This window comes from Phasianus colchicus, chromosome 12, assembly GCF_987193195.1.
Source record: "Phasianus colchicus chromosome 12, bPhaCol1.hap1.1, whole genome shotgun sequence".
NCBI classification, from domain to species: domain Eukaryota; kingdom Metazoa; phylum Chordata; class Aves; order Galliformes; family Phasianidae; genus Phasianus; species Phasianus colchicus.
The window spans coordinates 3,403,025-3,427,774 of record NC_143447.1 but is presented as its reverse complement, the minus strand read 5'-3'; the positions used below and the strand labels follow the sequence as shown (position 1 = coordinate 3,427,774).

Genomic DNA, 24,750 nt, shown 5'->3' with positions numbered 1-24,750 from the left:
TTCAGGTTATTAACCCACATATAATACTAAAAAAGAAAATGTAGGCCCCAAGAGCACATCATCTGCAGCCCATGTTTAGAAATTAACACAGAAGTCCACAAGTGTACTTTTACAATAGTGAAACAACAGGAAGAAAGTCGTTGGTCTTAGCAGACCACACATTAGAATTGCCCTTTCTTGACTGACATTTCTTTGGGTATCTGAGAACACTATGTTGCAATCAATGTGGCTGAACAAAACTATTTTGCATAATAAAGAGCATGAGAAAAAGCAGGAGACGTTCTGAACATTCCTGTCTTCTGCAGAGGTAACTGAAGCCTTTGAAAATAGAGCAGAGACAAAGTATCTGAACAGGACAGATTAACATGTAATTAAAACACAACAGTATTTATCTCCAACTGCTGAGAAATTACAGATTCTTCCCTAATCATGTTAACTTTCCACTAAGTTTAACTAAGTTTGTTTTGCTGTGTTTCTTCAGTACCGCAGCAAATAAAAAGAACACATCTGATATGAACACAAGCTCCCACCAAACCTTAAGTGAATTCACTTAAATCTCTATTTAAAACAGGTGCTTTCATACATTAAAGCTTACAGCACTTGCTGACTCCACTTGAACCAATACACTGGAATCTTAAATAGAAAAACCAGACAATTATAGGGCGGATATACAGAGATTTATTTAATCAGGTTTACTATTTACAGTTGAGATCACTTTCACATACTACGTTGCTACTCTACATGGCTACATTATTTCCAAACCAGTTTAAGAGCTACACTCTAACAGTTCACTCAACACATAAAACCGCTCCTCATAGAAAAATGAAATATTTCATTATAGAACAGTAGTGCATACATTATACTCCTGAAAAGCCAGCTTGTATTTTAAAACACTAATGCTTGAAAGGTTTGATCTCTGAAGGTCGAAACTGCAGTCGCATGATCCTAAGATTTTGGTTAGTTTTTGTTTTACTATTTATATATAAAGAGTACTGGACTTCACTTAAGTGTTTTTTAAAAAGTGACACTGGTGAGGGGCAAGACTAAAATACTTCTCAAATTAAATACAGCTGGCTTCCTTTGTACAACTTTGGCCAAAAAAGTTCCATGTAGTGAAGGTTTAACAAATTATCTCTCTATGCAAGAATCAGTCAGTTAATGCTTAGAGGTAATCTACCAAAGTAGGCACACATCCTTTGACTTCCACATCAGCCAATTTACACTTAACTTGCAAATAGTTTTGAAATCAGAAAGTTTACTAGTATACTAAAACATTTAGATACATGACTTGCTGGCTAGAACAGTGAAAGTCACAGGTATATATGGGTGTGTGTAAAGCTGAGTTGCTTTGCCCGTCACCAGTGTACAGTACAGCTCTTCTTATCTGTGAAAGGTGTGCTCTGACTAAGCTTAGGACAAGAAAACTATTGCAGTAGACCTGGCCCATTCACCTTCCACACAAGTGAGATAAGATTGAACCACGTTGTTCACATTGTCTTCTAGGCATAGGTTCCACCAGTGATGAGAAGTTCGTAAGCAGGATCCCGACTCCTTCTACATAATACTATACAGGCACACAGCATGCCCAGAAGCTATGGAGGAAAAAGAGAAAACAAGCTGAATACGAAGAAAAGGCAACTTCTTCACAGAAACTGCCAACACGCTCTGCGAGGTTGTAGCTGCCCATAACAAAGACAGCAACAAGCTTCTCTTTCTGCTGCAAAAAGCAAAGGCCAAACAGTCCTTTCTGTTTGCTTTCAAGAACATACACATCTTTAACAGAAGTTGTTTTGGTCAGCCACATTTATGCTGCCACAAGAATTCTGATGGAAGAAATTACTCATTTTTTCCTAAAAGATACAGGTTTAGATGGTGCATGCATTATGAAAGACCACAATTCAAATGCATTAGCATCACCAATTGCTGTGATGAAAGAACAAAACCAGGAGTTTTATAAACCACCTTATTTCAGATGCTCTATTAACATTTCATGCTAGAAAGCTCAAGGCCAACATGAATTACTCACTTTTAGACAGCTTCCTGTCATTCAATTTTACTGTAGTGCTGTGACTACGCTGGCAAAAGTTCATCAGGAATTAAGGGTATGATTGCTTTGTATACATTTAAAAGACTTAAATAAACATGGTCAGGAATATTTTACAGAGCTAGATTATTTTTTTTTTTTAGCAGGTATAGTCTTTTTATGTTTAATGATGCATTGTATGGTCTTCAGTACTCAAAAAGAGCTGCCAGTGAAGTAAGATTGTCTTGATTTGTTCACATGCATATGGGGAAAAATTTTATTCACAGATGTAAATATTCAAGGTGATCCTCTCATCACTCTGGATTATAAAGCATCACCCCAGGAGGTTACTTAAAAAGAGACTTTAAAGTAAAAAAGAATTCAGATGGTCAACAAGCCAACAACCATAAAGCTTGATCTTTTGTGAGAAATCAGTACAATGGAAGGAGATTTTCTGAAGTCAGTCTGATGAAAATGTCAAATGCATAAAAAAGTTTTAGAAGCCAAAGCTTAACTGGTACATGCAACCTAGTTAAGTTTGATGAAAGATCAAAGAGAAAAGAGGTTTAAAAATGTTAGTCTAAATAAGCAGTGATTAAAAAGAAGCATGCATGATGAAATTTTAGTGCAAGTTTTGTATTTCCTGGGAAGGAACAAGATATAAAGATTTAAAATATTCTTTGTCTGTAGTTTATTCTCTGCTTTGGAGCCATAGCCAAATTCAGCTTTGGACCAGAAAAAGCATATGGACAGTAAGCACCTCAGTCTGTCTCTTGGTGTACTTCACACTTCCTTCACTTTCTATCAGTACTCAGGTAGTTCCAGTCCAAAGCCAACTCCTAGCAGGACATTATCTCGTGTCAGAGTAAGGGGAAAAACTGAGTTATATGACAGAATGGCTCTTCATGGGAAAGCACCCTTCCACATTCACAGTTAAAAAAAGAAGGCGAGCTCAAGTTAGACTTATGAGATGGAGCTTTGTGGTAAACGCCAGTGGCTACAGAACTCTGAAGAAGGCTTGCAGGCAGCAAGCACAAAACCTTCATTCTTTCCTCTGTTGAAAACAAAGATAAGATGAAGTGTGCTAGACAGAAACATTCCTTTCATTGTGGGCTTTTTTTTGGTCCATAAATCATACTAGCTATGTGTTTCAAATACAAGTAGTTCCATCACTTCTGCAGCTATTCACACAGAGAATCCTGGTTGACTGACTCAAATTATTCAATCTATATAGTTGCATAAAACCTGAAAAATCAAAAATCGAGTTATGTAATAAATAATAAATTTGAGTCAATATTTAAACCAGGCAAACGCTTTAGGGGGTGAATAGCAAGCAAGTTCCTGAAATTTACTGTAAGCACAGAATTAACTTTCACACTTCACATTTCTTGACAGAAACAATTTAGCATGTAATTTTTGAAAAATAAGCTAGCATCTCTGAAGTGTTCTGAAGTTTTAAGGCATTTAATTCTGTTTCTCTCCATTGCTAATCAATACTGTGAACAGAAGTCTACTGAAGAACAATACATCTTATAAAGCTTGAACAGCATTCAGAAATATTTCAACATCTCCCACAGTCAGATTTTATTTTTTTTCCCCTTCTTTAATTTGCCTGCTAGTATTAACTATGCCCAATCTCCTTTCATCAAACCAATTAGCCTATTTTTGGTCCTGCTATAAACCTAACTGTCTGTACAGATACGCCACGTTTAGTATCTCAGATGATCATTTACTAAAGAAGATATGTAAGAATGAACTCTCACAGCTAATCAAGCAGCACTTAACCCACTGCAATGCCTCTGCTCCCTTCATTTTGCCTCTGATTTATTAATAGTTCAGTGCTGTCACTGTAGTTGATACCAAGGAATTATCACACCCTTCCAGATCCCCATGGTAACCGGAATATGAACACATTACAAGTTAATTCTATGCAGAAAAGACTAAGTCTTCCCACAAACCAAAATCCTTAAGAAAGTTCTTTTTTCCTCTCAGTCTTTCCATTTTAAAGAAGGCAGTGAAGGCTAAATTTGCTGACTTACAGCTACGAGGTAAGCTTTGAACAGCCTTACTGCATCACAAAATAGGAATCTGTTCAGAGAGAACAGTGCTTCTAGGAATGAAAAGAGAATTGGCCAAAAGGTTAAAAAAACCAAACAAACAGGTTACTATTCTTCTACAGAACATGGCATAGGTTACAGGCCATCCACTGAAGTTCTCATTCTTATCTGCATTTCAATTGCCCTGCAGACTATTTTGCTGAGAACCAGGCTAAATGCATACTTCAATTCTGTATTTCAAATAGGACAATGTCACAACTCACATCTTATGTTTTGAGAAGTAATTCAAATAGTTTTAATGTGCTTTAGTACTAACTTGATTGAAACTTAAATCTTTCGAAAACATGCCAACTTGTAAAAATTTGAACTGTAGAATATAAAAATCTGACCTCTGACAGATTTAAGTGTGATAACCACACAGTGAATATTATTAGACTTCAAAGGTATTCCCAACAGCCTGCATTCAGGCTGTCCAGAAAGTAATGTGTCCTATTTTACTATGCTGGCCCAGAGGTAGATGATGGTGGAAAGGCAGTAGAGGGTGAACATGCCCACCAATTTTCTGTTCCATTTTGTTGTCATTAGCAACATTGGGCCACATCCACTGGTGCATGTTTTCACAAGCATGGCATGGAGGCTACTTACTGTTCATCACAGCAAAAATGCATAGCAAACAGTAGCGACAACGTTGAAGAAGTGTTCTGTAGCTGAGAATTTGCTCTATCAAACTGTTACCGTGCTCTGTGTATCTGCTGTAGTTTCAATGGAAACACAGGAGACATTACTTTCAGCACAACCTACATAAAGTTTTTATTAACTTTTCTCAACAGGTGTCACAGATTGTGACACACAGCATTACTACAGCACCAGCAAAGAAATTTGTCAGATGTTATTTTCTTTCAAGCTGTTTAGATATGTACTTTCTGCCAATTGCTTCGTTACTGACATGGAGACAAATGAAAGCATCCACTACAAAAGGAATACAACCAACATGCTTGCAGAGAATTGATTAGCCAGGAAGAACAGAAGGATGCAAGTAGTCACATTTGCATTTCAAGTGTGTGGTAGGAATTCTGGTCCAATCCCAACGGAGAGGAATTATATTAGTTATAACAGCATATTGAAGTGGACCTGTTAATCAACCTGCAAACTCCAATATTCTGAATAATGCCTCCTCTCTATTCAGCTCAGTCTTATAACACGTTTTCTACAACATAAAAATCTGACAGATTAACTATTGTTGTGGAAATACCTACATTTCAAGTGCATTTCAGTATTTGAGCTGACTAAATATTGCTTTAGGAGATAAAAATTAAGAACAGCAATTAAAAATATCTTTCTTCAGCACACTGAGCACTAAAGACAAATTTTAAGTTTCATATCTGAACTTCTGGACAGTTCAAGAGCTGTACTAAATACACTGTTACCTATGAGTACAGCCTAGTAGAACAGAAATAGAATTATTCTCTCAAAACTATTTTCAAAAGATGATTTGCTGGCCTTCAAAACACACAATCCAGCTAAAGGCTGGTTTTGAAAATGAAGGTGCTTAAGCTTCCCAATTCAACAGAAATAATGTTTTCTGTATTCAAATGCTATTAAGAATACAAAAGTAATTGAAAAGTAGTTTTCAAATCTCTTGGGATTCAGCATACGTAGTACATTTCTCAGAGACCATGAAATTGCCACAAACTGAAAATGTGATTGATGTACTAAGCCTGCCTGATTGATGAAGGCTCAAAATTTACAGGAATGTTTAAAAGACAAACATAGTTTCGTGGCTTTCCTGTGGTTTTTTAATCTTAGTAAATACTGAGATACTGTTTCCCCGGTTACTTTCAATGACCAGGGAAACTATACCAATTAGAATTCCTGTGGAAGACAGCCTGCACTCAACCTTACGCAAGCAGGGTCTCTGCATTAGAACCCCTTTTTTGGTTCAAGTCCAGCAATCAAGACACTTTCAAGAAAATGCAGAATTCTACCAAACAAGAGCAGATAATGCTATCAAAAACCTTGCTGCATTTTGTGGGCGGTCTCAACATCATATGCACGCCATGAAGCATACACTGATGTACCTCTAAAATGGCATGAAGTATGAGCCATCTGTTTCAAAGCTGTAAATTAAATATGCAAATTTTTATTTCCAGTCTCAAATGCCTTCAGAGCACATTCATAGAGATAGATACCTGATGCTTAAGATAATTAGTTTCAAGATGTAATTTATCGTTTACATTCTAGTTAATTATTGCACATAACAGACTTTTCAGCTATCCTGAAATCTAACAGAACATACATTCCTGTTTACAGCAGATTGAGGTATTTACATCATTTTGACTGAGGTTCATTTCTCTCTCAATCCAAGTAGAAACGAAAGTTGTCAGCATCCTGCATATACTCTAATAGCCTGAACAGCAGTTTAGAATGTTACTTGAGTTTACAAAGAACATTCTCTTACCTGAATAGCAGCAAATGCTAGTGCTGCCCAGATGACATACATCATTATCTCTTGAAGCTTCTTTACAACCAGAGCCTCACAGCCCTGAAACAAAAAGGCTTGTTAGATATCTCTCTGGCAACCACACACCAAAAAAATCTCCAATAGCATCAAATAAGGCAGAAAGAAAAAACAAGAAAAGTTTCTCTTTAGAAGTCATGTTTACTTCCTATTAATAACTTTCATGCCTGATTTGATATTTATACCAAAAAGAAAATTGAATGATTGTCAGCAAAAGCTCTTACCTAGGCTCATGCTTGAGCTGTCTTACCTCAGAATAAAGGTCCATTGGATGGGTCAAACTGCCAGTACAATTGCTAAGAGTTGCTTTGCAACAGCTAAGTGGTACGCTGTTGTTCTTAGTTTGTTTAAACCAGACAGTATTCTCCCAGTCTGTGTAGTTATGGATCCCACAACAGCGCAGCTGAAAAACACACAGGTAAAGAGCTACTATGTTAAACAGTCATTAAACTGAACAAGACAGAAGTTTTAGCTGTAATACCAAAAGCACAAACGTGATAAGATTAGGTTGTTTTGTTACTTAAATAATACAAATTATACGACAGTGTTATTTAAGCAAATCATAGACCGAATGGATAGTTAAGTGACATACAGCCCAAAATCATTTAATATTTCACACATCTGGTCATCTCACCTGCCTCTGTACATAGTCAATAGCACGACTGGCTGCATCAGGATTTGTCCCATTGTATCCATTGTATACCTTTTGAATGCTATGATCAACTTCATCTTCCACCTGTGAAGCATAAGCAAAGCATCAGCATTAGCACACCAAAGGAAGTACAGGTCTAGTTAAAATAATTTCACTTGTAAGTATAAAACTGAGAAGACCAAGATAATTCCCTAACAACATAAGTGTACTTCGATGGTACAGCTTATTAAAATTCTGACTTGACTTTGGCAAATACATTACTAACTTAAAGCTAATGGCCAAGAAAAACAAGAAGCTACCTTCAGTAAGATTTTAGACGAAGCAGCTTAGTGGTCTATCTCAGAAAAGAAACTGCCTTTACTGTAACACTATCACAATTCACAATATCAGACATACCATGAAATTAAGAACTCTCCTTAAGAGCAAGTATGCACATCTTCACTTTCTACTCACCTTCAAAGTTCCAAAGCAAAATCAGTAGAACCACCCAGACTAACTCATTTTGTTTGGGACCACCAGGATATAACTAAGCCATGGGAACTGCTGAATCACAGCCTGAACCTCTGATTGACCACCTGAGGCAAGCAATGAGTCAGACACAGGAGCACAGATGAAGGTAATTCACCTGTGCTACCGGAAGGGGTGGAGCCTGGCTGCACCTCTCCTAGATCCCATTTAAGTGCTGACTGCCACTGAGGAAGGATCCTTTCCTGGAGATCACTCCTCATTAAGTTTACTGCAAGCCTACAACATCAATGAGCATTTTTCATTTATTATCTTTCCACCATGATAATCCTACTTAGCCTAACCTCTATACGCCAATTGATTTTACACCTCTGTACACTTATTGATTTACACCCATTCTGACCAAAGAGTGGGTAAAGTATCAAAGATGAATTATTTTGATTGACTATTCTACCCTACAGTGATCAAACTTTCTATAAAATCCACCTCCCCCATGCTTTCTGAGAAATGTTGATGGCTGTACGTGGTACATAGCAACAGCTACTGGAATAGCTTAAGCTACTGCAGATGAGTCAAGCTGCTAAAGATGCTGTTCAGTACTTGTGTTAAAAATGGATGCCACTCAAGAATCATTACTTGTCCTGCAAAAGATGTCCAATATTCACTCTGTAGGAAGTCTTGCTAGAATTTCTGAGTAGTACAATTCTGTAAATTGTTACGTAAATGCACAGAAAGTTTGGTCTTTCTGAACTTTGGTACTGAAGTAAGTTTAAAAAAAGAAATCAGTTCAGAATAACCAGAAGAAATTATGTGCAAGGAATTTTAATTTCAGGACTGAACATGAAGCAAGCATACTCTGTAGAATTGCAAATTATAGTAGGAATATCTTGTGAACACATCACAGCAGAAAGATTCAGGTTGTTCAACTGCTTTAAGTGAAGGATTTCCTGCAGCAATTGCACAAGCTTATTGTCCTCTTCCAAGAATACTGGTTATTTTCACAAGTAGGTCTGTGTTAAGACAGATACAAACTAAATACAGTTTAACCTAACTTGTTTCAGACTAGTTTGAAATCAGTTGTTTTCCTGTATGAATCAGTGTTCTAAATTGCATTAGTTAAATTAAACATATCCTCATTTTGTTAGATAGACTAAAACAATTTTCAATACATACTCATATGTTGTTTGACTTTTCAGTTAGGGCAGTATGTGTGAAAAACAAAGCACAAAGCTATAAAAAAACAGCCTTACAGATCATCAAGTTCCAATCCCCCTGCCATGGACAGGGTTACCAACCATGAAACCAGGTTGCCCAGAGCCCCATCCAACCTGGCCCTGAATATCTCTGGGCAACCTGTTTCAGTGCCTCACCAACCTCTGAATAAAAAATTTCTCCCTAACATCCAACATAAATGTCCTTTCTTTTAGTTTAAAGCCATTCCCTCTTATCACTAAGAGTGTAAAAAATTGGTCCCCCTCCTGGTTACAAACTCCCTTCAAATATTAGAAGGATACAATGAGATCTCCCCAGAGCCTTCTCTTCTCCAGGCCGAACACCCCTGGCTCCCTCAGCCTTTCTTCATAGGAGAGGTTCCCAAGCCTTCTGATTACCTTTGTGGCTCTCTTCTGGACCCACTCCAACGGCTCCACATCACATTTGTGCCAGGGGCCCCAGGCCTGCACACACCACTCCAGATGGAGCCTCCAGATGAGGGTAGAGTACAGGAAAACAAACCTCTCCCTTGTCCTGCTGGCCACTCATTTTGTGATGCAGCCCAAGGTACTGCTGGCCTTCTGGGCTACAGGAGCACACTGCTGGCTCATGCTTTACACCTACCAGAACCCTCAAATCCTTCTCAGCAGATCTGCTCCCAAGTTGTTCTTCTCCCAGTCTGTACTCATATCCACGACTGGAATGACTCAAGTGCAACACCTTGCACTAGGCACTGCTGAACACATTCACATGGACCCACTGGATGGTGTCCCCTCCTTCTGTTGTGTCAAATGCCCTGCTCAGCTCAGCGTCATCAGCAAACTTCCTAAGCGTGCATTTGATCCCACTATGTCATTGATGAAGATGTTGAAGAGCACTGGTACTAAGACAGTCTCCTAGGGGATATCACTTGTCACTAGCCTCCACATGGACACAGAGCCACTGACCACAACCCTCTGGCTGCGACCATTCAATTAACTCTTTATCCATCAAACAGTCCAGCCTTCAAATCCGTATTTCTCCAATCTAGAGATAAGGAGGTGATGCAGGAACATGTCAAATACTTTGCACAAGTCTAAACAGACAACATCAGTTGCCCTTCCTTTGTCACTGATGCTGTCATTCCTCCATGGAGGGCCACTAGACTGGTTGGGCACAATCTCAGTGAAGCCATGCTGGCTATCCTTATCATGTGTCTTAACATCTTCCTTTCTTAAAAATGGGAGTTATGTCTCCCCTTGTTCCAGTCATCAGGGACTTCACCTGCATCCACAGCTTTTCTAACCTGATAGAGAATGGCCTGGTAACCAAATCAGCCAGTTCCTTAGAACCCTGAAATGCATGTCATCTGGCACCACAGACTTGTGCTCATTCAGCCTCATGAAACCCTCTCAGACTTGCTCTGCTCTTACACTGGGATGGATTTCAGTCCCCTGATCCCTACCTACAGGTTTCCGGGACATGAGACGCAAGGGAAGTCTGACTACCAGTGAAGACTGAGGCAAAGGATACACTGAGTGCCTCAGCCTTCTACATGTCTGATGAAGCCAGTTCTCCCTTCTCATTTACCAGATGGTGTACCTTCTGCTTTGTCTGTCTCTTCTGACTCATGTATCTAAAGACACCCTTCTTGTCATTTTTTGCATCCCTTGCCAAGTTCAGTTCCATCTAGGCCTTGATTTTCCTGATCCCACCTCTGCATGTCCAAACAGCAATTAATCAGGAAAAAAGTAATCAAAAATAATCAAAAATCTATGCAGTTCTCACCTCCCAATCTCACTTACAATAGGTATGACACTCCTGTCGCCCTTGAGAACAACAGTTTAAAACAGTAAGTACCAAAGGGTAGTAGATAACAGCGATTTCTTACTAACACTAACTTTGTCTGCCCTTTGAAAAGATTCAAAATTTAGTTTTCAAATACTGACTCCTGCAAGTCAGCTAGGTTAACATAAGGCCATGCTGTCACTAAAAAGATGCTCCATTCCCTTCTTTCTCCCAAGCTCTGACCCTTCATTACTGCTTGTGAAGTTGTGTAGCAGCAAGACAAAGGAAGATACAAGTTGGGACCAATCCAATTATCAATTCAAGTGTGTAATTTCAGACAGGCTACAGAAGACAGATGTATGCATCTTTTATCTGTCCTGAATGCTGTTAACCAGAGAGCAGTAAACCACTCTCACACTGCAATTCAGAATGACTGCAGCTTAGCTCAGATCAGATGCGTGGTCATTTCCGAAAAACCACAACATTATATGCTATGTTTGTGCATAAATTTGAGCAAAAAGCAACTGTTGAAGTTATCATATATGAATCCAATATGTTTCCCATTCTCAGGAAGTATGCAGCTTTCCTCAATTGCTTCTAGGGACCACTTGTACTACAAGCTACAGTCCCACTTGATCAACTCATCTTTTCAGTGCACTGCCAAAGATACCAGAAATAGAATGTATACTGAGGTAACTGATAATGTTAAACTATTATCAATAAGTTTGAGACACTGCTGTTCTAAATTTTAAGATATCAATCTCAAATTAGCACACTGAATGAATATCCACTAGAAGTTTTACAGAACCAATTACAGCAAAGACTGCATCTCAGCATTTTGATGACAGTTCACAGTAAAATATTTACTGAAATTTAAAGGTTACCTTTGCTCTGTAGATGTATCCAAGAACCACCACCACAACTTCAGTAATGAAAACCAGGAGCAGGATGATCACAAACTGTAAAACACAGTTCAGAAAATTTGCACAAACATTTTCACAACTGACTATCTGAAAGTCATAGAACAGGCTTTGACTTATTATGAAGTTATTTCTCAGGTTTCAACTTAGCAAATTACGTAAAGCAGGCAAGTAAGTTGATCAAGCAAGTCCTGAGGTGACTGAAGTTTTAGACCTTATAGTTTTACCAGGTAATAAGAATTAGAACCACCCAGTCAGGTAAATGCTGATCATTTGGATTGAAAAGCCATACTAAAGTGCTTCAATGAAGTACTTTTTTCACCCTTTTATTAGGTAAATATTACAGCCACACTACAAAGAAGCTACCCAGGCCATTCCTAAAACTGGTAGAGAGACTAAGGGAATGTTTTTTCAGATCAAGTCTTGAAACAAAAGCAGTAACAAGCTATGTATTTGTATTAGTATACTTGAGAGGACTTTTAAGCATTCAATTAGTCTAGACAGCATCCAGCAGCAGCAAAGTGGGGATGATTTAAATACTGGCCTAACTTAGATCCTACCTAATTCTTAAACTAGAGTTATATTTAAAACACTTGAAAACAAATTCCTGGAAACTAAGCGTCCAAATTAAGCCATACAAAGAACATTTAAGCATCACAATCATTCCCAGTCAGCCTCAATGCCACATGCTTAACACGAGAAGGCTCCTATCTCACCTTTCTCCCTTTCCCATTCCAGCTTTTTCAATCAGAAAAAAACAGATTTAACATTGTTCTGACTTAATTATAAGGAGATGATTTAAAAAAAAGAAAGATCACAGCAATAAAATGTGAAACACAAAGACTCTTCTGCTGCCTGAACAGGCAAACTAACACCATTACTTAGAACAGAAAACCAAAATAGGATGTTAGGAACAAAACTAACAAAATTTCAGGTGATAAAGCACGATAAGAGGAAATATTACAAAAAAACATGCATTTTGAAAATCTATTAAAAGGACAAAGGCCAGATACACAACAAGGGAACACCATCACACAGCAGCACTGCAACTTACCGTAGCGAGTCCACAGCGACTTTCACGAATTGTGGCACAGCATCCAATAAGTCCAATAATAAAAAGAAGTGTTCCCACAGCTATGATAATAACTGCTGGAATGAGCGTGTAGACATCTTCAAAGAAGTGATCATAGTCATCATATGTGATGAACACATAGGCTCCCACGTAGCACAGTATGCCTGCTGCTGCCTACAATAGACAGTAACATTTAAGCTGCTTTGAACACCAAACTCTCCCATCTGTGAGGCTACTGTGTAACAATTTTTTATCAAGTACTACAAAGTAGTGCTCTTCAGAAATACATATTTTTATTATTTTACTCATCTTTGCTAGATCACACTGTATGTTTGTCTCGAATATCTCACACAGAGGCTAGCTTCCCAATTACATTTCATCTACATGGTTCTACTTTTGACTATGCTTTATTAGTCTCCTAACAAATGTAGTTAAGAAATGAGGGTAACCATACCATGAACACGAAGAACTTGCTTCCTTCTCAGACACATTCCCTCCTGTGCTGCTCAGCTTTCTACATCCATGAACTGTATACTTGTGATAAATGGATTTCAGACCACTTTTAGAGCCAGTTTATTAGCAATTGAACAGCCATTCAGAATATGTATGTGGTTTTTAACTACCATCAATTAACTACTTTCTTCATTTTGCTGTCTGACTACCCATGATTTAAGGTCAGAACGGAATGCATACACACCTTGTGAACTAACTTCTAGAGACAGCAGCTTTTTTGAAGCCTAAAGCACCAACTGTTGAAAGATACAGGAAAAGAGCCATTTTCCTAAGGGTTACTGTTTTAAAGCGGTCCTTTTCTAAAATGTGGGGGTAAAAAACAAATCACTTCAAGTTACCGCCATCTAACAATATATGGCCTGAATCAAATAGCACCACACTCACTACAGAATGAAGCCATTGCATTCAAACTTAAAATGAAGCAATTATACTCAATTGATTTGCAATGACATTCAACATCATTTGAATGTTTCATGATACTTCCCTGGTGTCACAGTGCATATGAACTACATTGCTTTGCTAGGCTACACTAAAACAATCCATTCAGAAGGTGCAAAGACAAAGGCATGATTTGGGGAATTTCATTTTGCAGTAAAGGTTTGTAAGGGCTTTCACAATCCACATCTCGGGCACAGAAGTTCACTCAACAGGACCCAAGAAGGGCAGGCTGCAGCATTCCCTCCTGCCCTCCTTTCCCATTCAGAGGCTGTGTTACCACCCCTACTCCTGACCTGTGAAACAAGAGGGCAGCTAGTGCCAACAACTGAAGCACTGTGAGACTGGATCAGGCAATAGTACTGCCAATGAATACTTCAGACCAGGAGGGACCTCAGGTGATCATTTAGTCCAATTTTCTGTTGAAGGTTGGATCAACAAGGAATTCAGACCAGGCTGCTCAACAGTTTGTCCAGTCTTGAAACTCTCTAAGGGTGGAGATTTAACAGCCTCCTTAGGCAGCCTATGTTCACTATAGCACACAGAACAAGATTTGAGAAAACTGGTGCCCATTATTTCAGCACACTTTGCTACTATCTACACTTAGTTCTGCAATATTACTGCAACTATTTTCCATGGAACAACACTGGATAAGCACTGCTAGGATGAGGTCTCACATTCCAAATACCCTCTGCAGCACTTGGTTATAGAAACACTAGCTTAAAAAAAAAAAAAGAGATATTAAGAGCCAGCTCAAACAGCCCCTGTTCTGTGTGGATCTGAACTACGTATTCCACTTCTCTGCCTTTATTTCTGCAGTAAAGGTAAGTGTGTACTCCACAGGAATTTAAAGCATCCAGAAGCTCACATTCATCCAGTAAAAAGTACGACTGTAGATACAACAGCCATGAAAGTGAAAATTAACAGTCAAAGACCAGCAGTGAGGTATCACCTCCAGACAACAAAAGCTGAGGTGAACAAGGGGGCAACTTCACACAAAACACCAAGTGCTAATCTGACTGCAGAAATCCTGCCATCTTAGGTGCAGCATGGCAAAATGAAGATATACAATTTCTATAGACAAAGCAAAGATTCAAAGTAGTGTCACTGAACAATGGAATTACATTAACTGTTGCCTAGCAATGAAGCATGTGAATGACAGGCCAGCGATGTCGTCTCCCACCTCTAAGAACTAAAATGCTTGTTAGAAATATGGCATTATGTGAGGTGGCAGAGAAAAACAGCTGCAGCTGGCATCAGACACAGAAAATATTCAACAAAAGTGAAAGCAGAACCATTTGTGAGCCTCTTTGTCCACCCCTATGGTGAAAATTTAAGCAGCTTCCATCTTTTCTAAGAAAATATATGGTTCATACAGGCAGACTTGAGACTCCTGCTAACTGCATGAGCATATGCATTTAAATATCTTTGAACAGAGACAGAAATCAAGCATTACAAAACTACAGATGTTAGCTTCCCCTCCCTCCTTTGAGCAGCATTCACATTAGGAGAAACCCTGCCTTTCAGTACTATGCAGGACACGTCTAGTACATACAGACTAAGAAATTAATGAGCACAGTGTGTTTTTCCAAAAAAACCAAAAACCCAAAACATTGCTTGGTAACTGGAAGGTCACATTTTTCATCAGGCTTCTCAGATGAAAGCAGCCTCGTCTGAAGTCCTCACTTAAACCTTCTCACATGTGGTACTACAGATAGATACCAGCCATGACAACACTGGTCCTTAGGTTTTGTTTCCAAAGGTTGTAGAATGGGTGTTTCTGTGGAAAAAAAGCTATGGAAGTTTGGGAACGTCAGGGTGGATCCCTCCTTCTGCAAACTGCACTAAAATCAAGAAGCAGAAACTGAAGATGTGGTCTCTCTACTTGAGAAGTGAGCACCTAGCCAATGAAGCGTCCATGCCCTTTGGAATTATTGCTGCCTCTTCCACAGAATCATCTGCACAACTAATCTTCTGTGGAAATAAAAACTGAAAACAACGGTGCCTTCTGGAACTTCCATATTCAGATCAGTTTTAAAAGCTAAAAAGACAGTATTTCTGTCCCCCCACATATTATATCTTAGCACTTTCTGAACCAATTGCCCAGTCCATTGCAGCACCATGAAAACAGCAATGCTGCTCTCTTAGTTTACAGAAAAAGAAATTCAAATGCCTTCCTTTCCTCCACACCAGTCAAGTGATGCTTAGTGCTTCCTTCAGCATGCTCTAAACAGCAAGGGAGGTAATGCCAAGTCTCCACATCAGCATTTTCACTAGAGCTTGGTTTCAGGAGCTTCTATAATTTCTTTTCCAAAAGAAGGAAATAATGCAGAAACACTAAGATCTGTATCACAAGTTATGTCACAAGGAGGAACTAAGAAGTATAATAATCCAATTCTCAATGCTTATTATTCCAAAGAGTAGAAAGTAAACCCACAGAATACTGAGTTCGCTCAACTTAAGCACAAAAACATTTAAATAAAAAGCCATCATATTGATAAATGTGTTTCTCATATCATTAAATATAAATCAGATACATGACCTGCACAAATTTCAAGTAAGTCCTTTATAAGCAGGACTGAAAGGAGAATTCTCTGACAATCTGCTCAAGGCTCTGAATAGAGATGGCAGCAGCCCCTGAATCTGTGCCAGGTCACATGCATGCTCTATGGAGATGACTGGTTATTCAGCATTCACACATCCCTTTGGAGCTGTTTGCATTTAACTTAAGAGTACTGAACTTGATGTGGCATACTCTTGCTTTAGCATAAGTCAACCTTTAAAAAGGCTGCCAAGACAAATACAGTTGATGAGAATAGTTTGTTGAGTAAGTCTTTAACACTCAGACACCCCATTCAACAGAGCAAAAAAATTAAGGCTATATAAGCCCCATATAGTTCAGAAAAGCTTGATATGATTGCTTTGGCACCAGGCTCCAAAGACTTGTTGAATACAGAACAAGAACATAAGTAACTGGAAGGAAAGCCAGAAGATCTACTGTGCAGGGCATACAATGATAAAAAGCATCACTCAAAATGTTACAGGAAAGCCTTTAAAATTTGGGGTTCTCTCCATCTTTGGACTGGTGTTATGCAGACTCCTAAGCCAATGCCTGCTTTCACTGAGGTCAACTTTCACCTTCCACATGCACTGAGGTAGACAAGCCTACTTATTTTGTTGACACACCCTGTAACATTAAGTAGGCAGCAACAAGCACTAAGAACTTCATACTTTCAATAACTTATACACAGCAGGTTTGAAAGCTAAGATTTTTACTGCCAAGGAGCAGCATGGCCGGAAAGTAAGAGATCAACAGCACTTGCTCTGCTGATCATTTATTTATCAACAATGGAACAAGGCAGCTCTATTTACATCCTACGGCTTTCTTACACTACCCTAACTTCCCTTCCTAACAGATCTAAATGAAACTCATCCCAAGATTCTCTGCACAAAGCATTGGCCTTCATGTTGCTTCTGCTATTTCAGTCAATTTCCACAGTTTTTTTTTTTCTTTTTAACTCTTCCATTTAACTGAGCCAAACAAGGACATTTGTTCCCATGGAGTCTCCATTCTGTTCTCTATGTCAAGAAAAAGTCAATCTCTGAAAAAGCAAACAAAATAGCAGCTAAGAACTACATATATATGTGTATATATATACATATGTATGTATGAGAAAACATTTGCACCTGGTATCTGACTACTTAAGAACAGTATTTCACTCTTTTTGATAATGAATCCTGAATGACAACAACAAAAGTCTACTACTCCCAATCATCACCCATGAGTAAGTTCTGGCAGTAATATAGGTCACTGCTCAGCCCAAATATTGGTCATTCCACTGTTACGTTAGACACTCACCATGTCTATTTCCCTCCTTGTGTTAAAGCTTCAGTGAATCTTAGTTCACATTGCTTTTCTAGTCTGATGGGAATGTGTTTTTTTCTTTTAACTGCCATATTTGCTCAAAAGATTTGGGGGGGATCTGAGGCTGCATCAGCTTCATTACCAGTTTTTCCTCTATTCGCATATCAACATATTGACATTTTCTACCTGTACACAGAACACTGGTTTACTATCCAGTTTTCAGTCTTAAACCAGTACCTTAAAAAGTGCTTCCCCTCCCCAACCCCTTCGCCCCCAAATTCTTCTGTATTTGACTTGTTCTATATCTTTCTAACACTAGGATATTCATGACCTGACTTATGTCTGATACAGAAAGATTTCCTCCATCAGTTTTTTCTGGCTTCCTCTACTTCAAAATCTAGTTCTTCAGTTTTAAGCTCAGAGGCCTCACACATAGGATGAGGCCCCTCTTCACTCTTCTCAGCTCCCTGTCTCCCATCTCCACCCCCCTCCAAAACAAACACAAGCACACATGCAACCCTTTTCTCTAATCTTAAATTGATGTCCATCCACCACAGGACTGAATGGCTGCCTGAGCACTCCTCTTTTCCTCTCTCATCACTAATTATTTACATGCTGTTACTGTCTCTCAAAACCCTTTAAGAGAAGTAAACTAATCAATTCTATCCAACTTCATAACTTGGTTGAGGTATCTTAAAGGTTTACAAAACAAAGTAAAAATCAAGCCATGTGGCTTTCTCAGTACTAGCCAAATTCAATTCTGTAGCACCATGCATTAAGAAAAACCTCAAATTCAATTGCTTTCATAACTAAAGCAAAATGCTGAGCTAAATCTCTTCTGCATTTGGCATTACATATTTTAAATATCACTAATTGTGAGATACAGAACAGAGGAATAAGGATTTTTACTGTAACTGAAATGTTCCCAATATCACCCTTCTTTTGCATCTATTTAGTGTTAATTACAACTTGACCTGATGCTCCACAGTTTCCAGACTCCTTGCCCTGCACAAGAACAATGACTGTGCCATGCTATGAAGCTGTCTTGCTGAGGGAAGCAATACTTTAAATTCTAAATACTATTCAAATACATGGCATTTCACTTTGCAAGCTGTTTTTGCTTCTCTCAGGTATAAACTTTTAAAGCACAAATCCATATCTGAACAATCCTAAAGAAATCTCACGAACCAAAGTCTTGAACATCATCCTTTAAAGAAACACGATGAGATTTATACTTACAAGCAAATCAAAGCCTTGCAAAAAAAAAAAAAAAAAAAAATCAAGACCTGATCTGTTTGTTACCTGAGAATTTGTGCCCAAGTGCTTTAAGAAAATCATTCAGAGGCTGTGATGCTTCAGGAGCTTTATGCCCTAATTCCTGATTAAGTTCTCCACAATGCACTGGATTCCAAACTGTTCAACATTCCTGAAAATACGCTCGTTTTAATGCCAGAACAGCAGAGGCACAGAGTAGGCTACTTTCACATCCAGAAGTCAGTCCTTCAAAGAAAAAGGCTTCTGTCAAGTAATCTCCTCAGAGGTAGCCTTTGGGATTATCTGTCAATCTACTCTTTGATCATCAAAACACACCCGGGAAGTTTCTTCACTGCCTTGGCTTTTAAAGTCCAGATCAGAAGACACTCAAGCTTCCAGTGAAATGGGAAGGTTACCTGGTTGATTCCTAAAGCTTGCTCCTGTCTGCTTTTAACTTTTTACATTTCTTCCTGTTGCTAGATTTCACCAAATTCTGCCCTTGCTGCACTTTCTTCCTCCTTCAGCAATTCCTGAACACACTACACTTTGGATGGCTACAATTCCTGTTAAGGACAGCAAAGCTAGTTTCTCTAATGTAATACTATGTAATGTCTAATACTGTGGTGAGTATGTGTATGTTACAGAGTAAGCACAGGACTGTAAAAAGCCTTCTTGCTATACTGAAATGAAGCCTGGAGATGCAACAACCACTACTAGGGTTATGCTATACTAGTTTAGTCAAATAGTAAAATTAATGGTTTCAAGCTAGTTAAGTAATTTAAAGAGCAGTTAAAAGAGTTAGTTTGTGAATACCAAGTAGAAAGCATCACAGGAGCAAAAGCAAACTTTATTCCCTTTCTCAAGGAGCAGATTTACCTGGTAAATGTAAAGAAAAAACCTCAAAGCAAGCACAGGGTATTAGGTACTGTTTTAGCACTACAGGCTGTCAAAGCACATATATTCTTTATGAACATAGACTCCTTAAGTAAACTACAGGCATCCTTGAACTTTAGCCATCTATACCACCTCCTAAAGAACAAGCCTGAAAGCATTTCTCTGCCATTTTTACATTTATTTAACTTCTTCAAATGGCTTTCAACTAAGCTGTACGAGTCACCTGATGAAGCTTTAACTCAGTGCCTTAATTTTAGCTGGGGTGGAATTGTTTTCTTCAGAGCGTCTGTTACGATGTTAGGTTTTGGTTCTAGGAGAAAAACAATGTTGATAACGCAGCGGTGTTGATAGCTGCTGCTAAGTGGTGCTGTGCAGAGCCAAGGCCATTTGCAGCAAAGGGCCCAAGGAGCTGAGAGGGAGCAGAATTAGGACAGCTGACTCAAACTGGCCACAGGGATGTTCCGTACCATGTGACATCATGTGGAAGGAGTCTGAAGGGTGGAGGAGTTCATCTCACTTTCTTCCACTGCTCAGGAGGCCAGCTGGGTATCAGTCAGGGTGGTGAGCAACTGCCTGTGATTCCTTTTCTGTATCTTTGTAAATGGTTTAATCTCAACCCACAAGCTCTACTTTGTTCTTTGATCCTTGTCCCTATCCCACTGAGGGGAGCTACTTCAGAAGTATTCTGGAAAAATGCACTTAGTAGAAGCATCATTGTTTTATTTCTTGGGTGTAATGAAGTGAAATAAAACGTAACATCAGACTTTCCTGAAGGAGATGAATTTTTAGAATCACAAACTGCAAACTGGGTGGAGCTTGGGCTACATCAGCAGTCATAAATGACTGCTATGATCAGATAGCATGCCTGACCTTCCTTTTTCATAAGGCAAAGACAAATATGGAGCTACCACATAACTATTAGAGATGACAACCTACTTGAGTCCAATACAGAAAAATAAGAGGATCTTACTCCTGATGAATTAAGAAAGCCTGTGTGAGCATAAGCAAAGACACTGCTCTTAATGTCTGCTGCCACAAGCAGGGACTGCTTCTCTTGGCAAAAAGCCTATGGCAATACCATTTACACTACCTTGCTTCTTTATACAATTTGCAGCAGCAAAAGGAACTTGCTATTGCCAACATGCACACTCTGTATTAATTTTACTTAAGCAGTCTCGTCAGCTGAAGGATCTGTTAGCAATATTAAATCACATCGACATTAAGAAAATAATAAAACCTTTTTCTTGCTGGTCTTTTTTCCCCCTAGAGCTTAGTAATAACCAAACATTCATATATGAGCACCTTTGTGAATTAAAAGAAATAGCAGAAACACAACATGTGAACTCTTGCAACATATACAGAGGCCTGAGATAAACATCTCAGAGCACTGCAACAGTGTCATTCTGAACAGGAATAGTATGGTGGCTTCACATGATTAGAAGTGCCATCAGTGAAACTGCCCACTTCAGCAGAACAAACCAGACAGTACTCTTTACTTATTAGGAAGCATCAAAACCTTAGTTCCTCTTCTGTTATTAAGTACTTAATCAAAATGGGGGTGTTTTTTGACACCACTGTCATGTTGATCTCAGAGACCTACGTGTTGGTTAGAGGTGCAGCCCCATAGTGCTGTCCTCTTCCCCAGCCTTCTCTTCTTTCTTGTCTTTTTATTGTACCATTACTTGCAACGGAGAATTCACTCTATCCAATAGTGTTAAGGTGTTCTTTCTATCTGTTCTAGTTTCCATGGAAAGAAATACAAGGCATTACTTTTGGAGTGACTCAATACTTAAAGGCTTAAACTTTTCTGATCAAGACATCATCAGGTTCACAGTACCAAAAGAACAGCTGACAGATACTAAACATTTTCCCAACAAACCAAGCAACTGATAGAAAATAGTACAGAAGGAAAAAGAACCAAGATGTTTAGTAGACAGGAATTCAAAATATCAATTATTTTTAACAAATTACATTCAGAATTAGAGAGTATAATAAAGCTGCTCTTTTTCCTCCAGGCAGTAGCAGTAACAATTTTCTGAACATCTCACATTCAAAAGACTGAACTATAAAAAAGTGTTCTGAACATTCACACCCTCCCACAAATATCAGAACTGTGGTTAGGGAGAAAAGAAAGTTATAATAATAGAAAGTCCTGCATTGGAAGAGACCCAGTAGCACCGCTGAGTCCAATCCCTGGCTTCATGCAAGATCACCCAAAAATCCAACCATATTTCTGAGAGCACTGTCTAAACACTTCTTCAAATACAATTCACTTGACTAATTGTCAGAGCTTTCAATGGCTGTAGCAAACTAATCTCAAGTTTAAATACAGAATTCAAGTTAATTCCGCAATATAAATGCATACCATAAAGATTATGACAATCCTGTTGATCACAAAATTTATATATGATACTCTGAAATGACATACTAAGTTTAAAAAAGCAATTCAAGGAGGTTTCACAGCTACTTGACAAATTATAGGCAGTTGGCTGTCAAAAGCCTCAGTGTAAATCTAGATGATCTGATTATCAATACTGGAATGACATATGAATGACAATCAGAACACTTCTGTAACAGCACAAAAGCAATTATACTGCCAACTAGATAGGCACTAAATGTTATACATGTTCAGCTCAGTCACCAAATGAAACATGCTAAATCAAGAACTCAAATGCTTCCTTCTCTTTTGCCATTTAAAATTGAGATGCACAACTTTTGCTGAAATTACGTAAGAAGTAACACTCTAAAGAGCCAAGACACAGATTTTGAGGCTTTCAGTTTTGGAGAAACCTGCATTTATCATTCTGTGCACAACTTATCAGCAGTATGGCTGCTGCAGCTGCCTCCCTGTCAAAAAGGTGCCAGCAAAAGTTGACTTCATTGACTGGAGATAGTTTACAGAATACACTGGTGACATTCTGATTTGACACAGAGTACTTTGTACCTAAACACAATCTGTCTACACATTATCAAGTCAAATTTGTCTTAAGAATAGAACAGCCATTAAAAACCCTAAAACACTATGCTAAGTGTTACACCAAGAAGCTCCTGTGCTTAACGCTGGATTTATTTTTTTTTTTTTGAGTAAACACACTTGCAATTAAATTACTAAATGCAGCAAGTAGCAAACACCACCTTCCAAATATATAAAACATGAAAACTATCACTGAACCTTGGGGTTGGAAGAGAAAACTCACAGAGAACTTGCATCCATTAAAAACACAACCTAATTTATATCAACGACTAAGGATCATAAAGCTCTCCTTCAAAATGCAACTCGCAACAACTTCACGTCCAGTGAAAAACTAAGCACTACTTGGCAGCTCTCACAATGCTCTTTCAGTATCACTTGCAACTATGCATGTAACAGAAAACCACTCCCTACAAAGGAGATTCCATCTGTCTCCCTGGAGGTGCTCAAGGCCAGGTTGGATGGGGCCCTAAGCAACCCGGTCTAAGTATCAAATGTGGAGGTTGGTGGCCCCTGCATGAGGCATGGGGTTGGAGCTTCATGATCCTTGAGGTCCCTTCCAACCCATTCTGTAACGATACTTCAAAGATAAGCAATGGAGACTACTCCAGATCTTTTAAACATGCCTCACACCAACTTCTTTCTCTCTGAACAGCTGTACATACAAATGCCAGTGAGACTGCACAGACACGCATTTTGCCTGACCATAACTCATGTTTAAGCACCCAAGAGACACGTTCCTTAGTAAAAATTTAGAGAAACACATTTACCCTCTAACAGTTGTTACATTTCATATGGTACCAGTCATTATTCAGCTAAATATAGTTACATTTTTATCTCCCAGTATCTCCTCACCCACTATTCCCTCCTCAACGCTTTGAACAGCAGTACAAAGAACTGGAGCCAGGATTAGAAAATGAGAAACAGAGCAACTAACCCTCCCCCACCACAAAAAAAAAAAGGGATTCTTAAATTCACAGATGACTTTGTGTAATCTCCGTGTGCACTGCTCTACACCTGACAATGGGCAACGACAACTGAACACCCACCTTCAGCAAGGAGTTTTCCAGCAGCCTGCTGCTCCCCAGGCTGGGTAAGCACAGCTGCGGCAGGTTCGAGCAAGGCATAAATACTGCTATGAAACTGCACTGACTAGAAAAAGTGACTCACAGGACTCGCTGTCACACCATTAAGTTCTACGTACGGCATAGTTCTGCGTTAAACGCGTGGAAGAAATCAGTGTCACATACTTACCACTAAGCGCTCGGGGCAGACTTTAAAGGCCGAAAACTAGGCGGCTGGAGCAGCTCTACAGAAACTACAGCGGCAAGGATCTGCAAACCTCAATACCGCAGCTCCAGCTGTACCACGTTACACAAGAGCCCCTACCGCAGGATCTCTGATGCTCATTAAACCTTCACTGCCCGGCGCTGAGACAACAGATGCAGCTTCATCCACCTCCCAACTCCGGAGGAGGGCGGCTTGGAAATGAAGGGGCTGCACACACCGCGGCTTCCCGAGGAAACGCAAAGCTTTTAACGAGTTTAAAGAGACACGGTGAAAAAGACACGGGACAGCGCGGCGCTCCCAGGCGGCCGTGAGGCCGGGACAGCGGCGAGGCAGCGCGGCCCGCACCGCCCTCAGCGCCGGGCCCCGCACCGCGCTCGGCCCCAGCCCTCCGCACGCCGCACCGCAGAGATGCGCCCATCTTCCCCGACCCCTCCGGACTCACCCAGAAGATGAGGTTGAGGAAGACCAGGACGGTTTTGGAGGAGGTGATCCCGCACTGCCCCATCGTGTCGCTGCCACCGCCCCTCAGCCTCCGGCCGCGCGGCTCCGCTCCCCTCCCCTCAGCTCCGCCGGCCTCAATCCCACGTGACCCGGGCAACGCGAGGCGCCGGCGCGGAGAGCCTAAGATGGCGGCCGCCAGCGTCACGTGGCAGGAGGGGGCGGGGGAACCTAAAATGGCGAACCGCTCCTCCTTAAAGGGGCCGCTGCGCGAGGCTGGCATGAGGTGTGCGCAGTTACCATGGCGACCAGGGCCGGGCAGCCAGCCAGACCGCAGCTCTAAGGAACAGGGATGCTCCCCACCCGAGCTGGGCCTCCCTAGGCAGCCTGCGCCAGTGCCTCAC

At 39.8% G+C, this 24,750-nt stretch overlaps 1 protein-coding gene across 1 annotated transcript; it reads right to left on the bottom strand.

Annotated features, from left to right (window-relative positions):
• Positions 1-629: 629 nt before the first annotated feature.
• Positions 630-24,544, bottom strand: TSPAN3 (tetraspanin 3). Its single transcript, XM_031616349.2, has 7 exons — positions 24,351-24,544; positions 12,669-12,860; positions 11,579-11,653; positions 7,233-7,334; positions 6,849-7,001; positions 6,539-6,622; positions 630-1,592 (listed from the first exon to the last, which is right to left on the bottom strand). Exons 1-7 carry the CDS (start codon positions 24,411-24,413, stop codon positions 1,500-1,502), a joined length of 762 nt encoding a protein of 253 aa, XP_031472209.2. The 5' UTR covers positions 24,414-24,544; the 3' UTR covers positions 630-1,499.
• Positions 24,545-24,750: the final 206 nt, after the last annotated feature.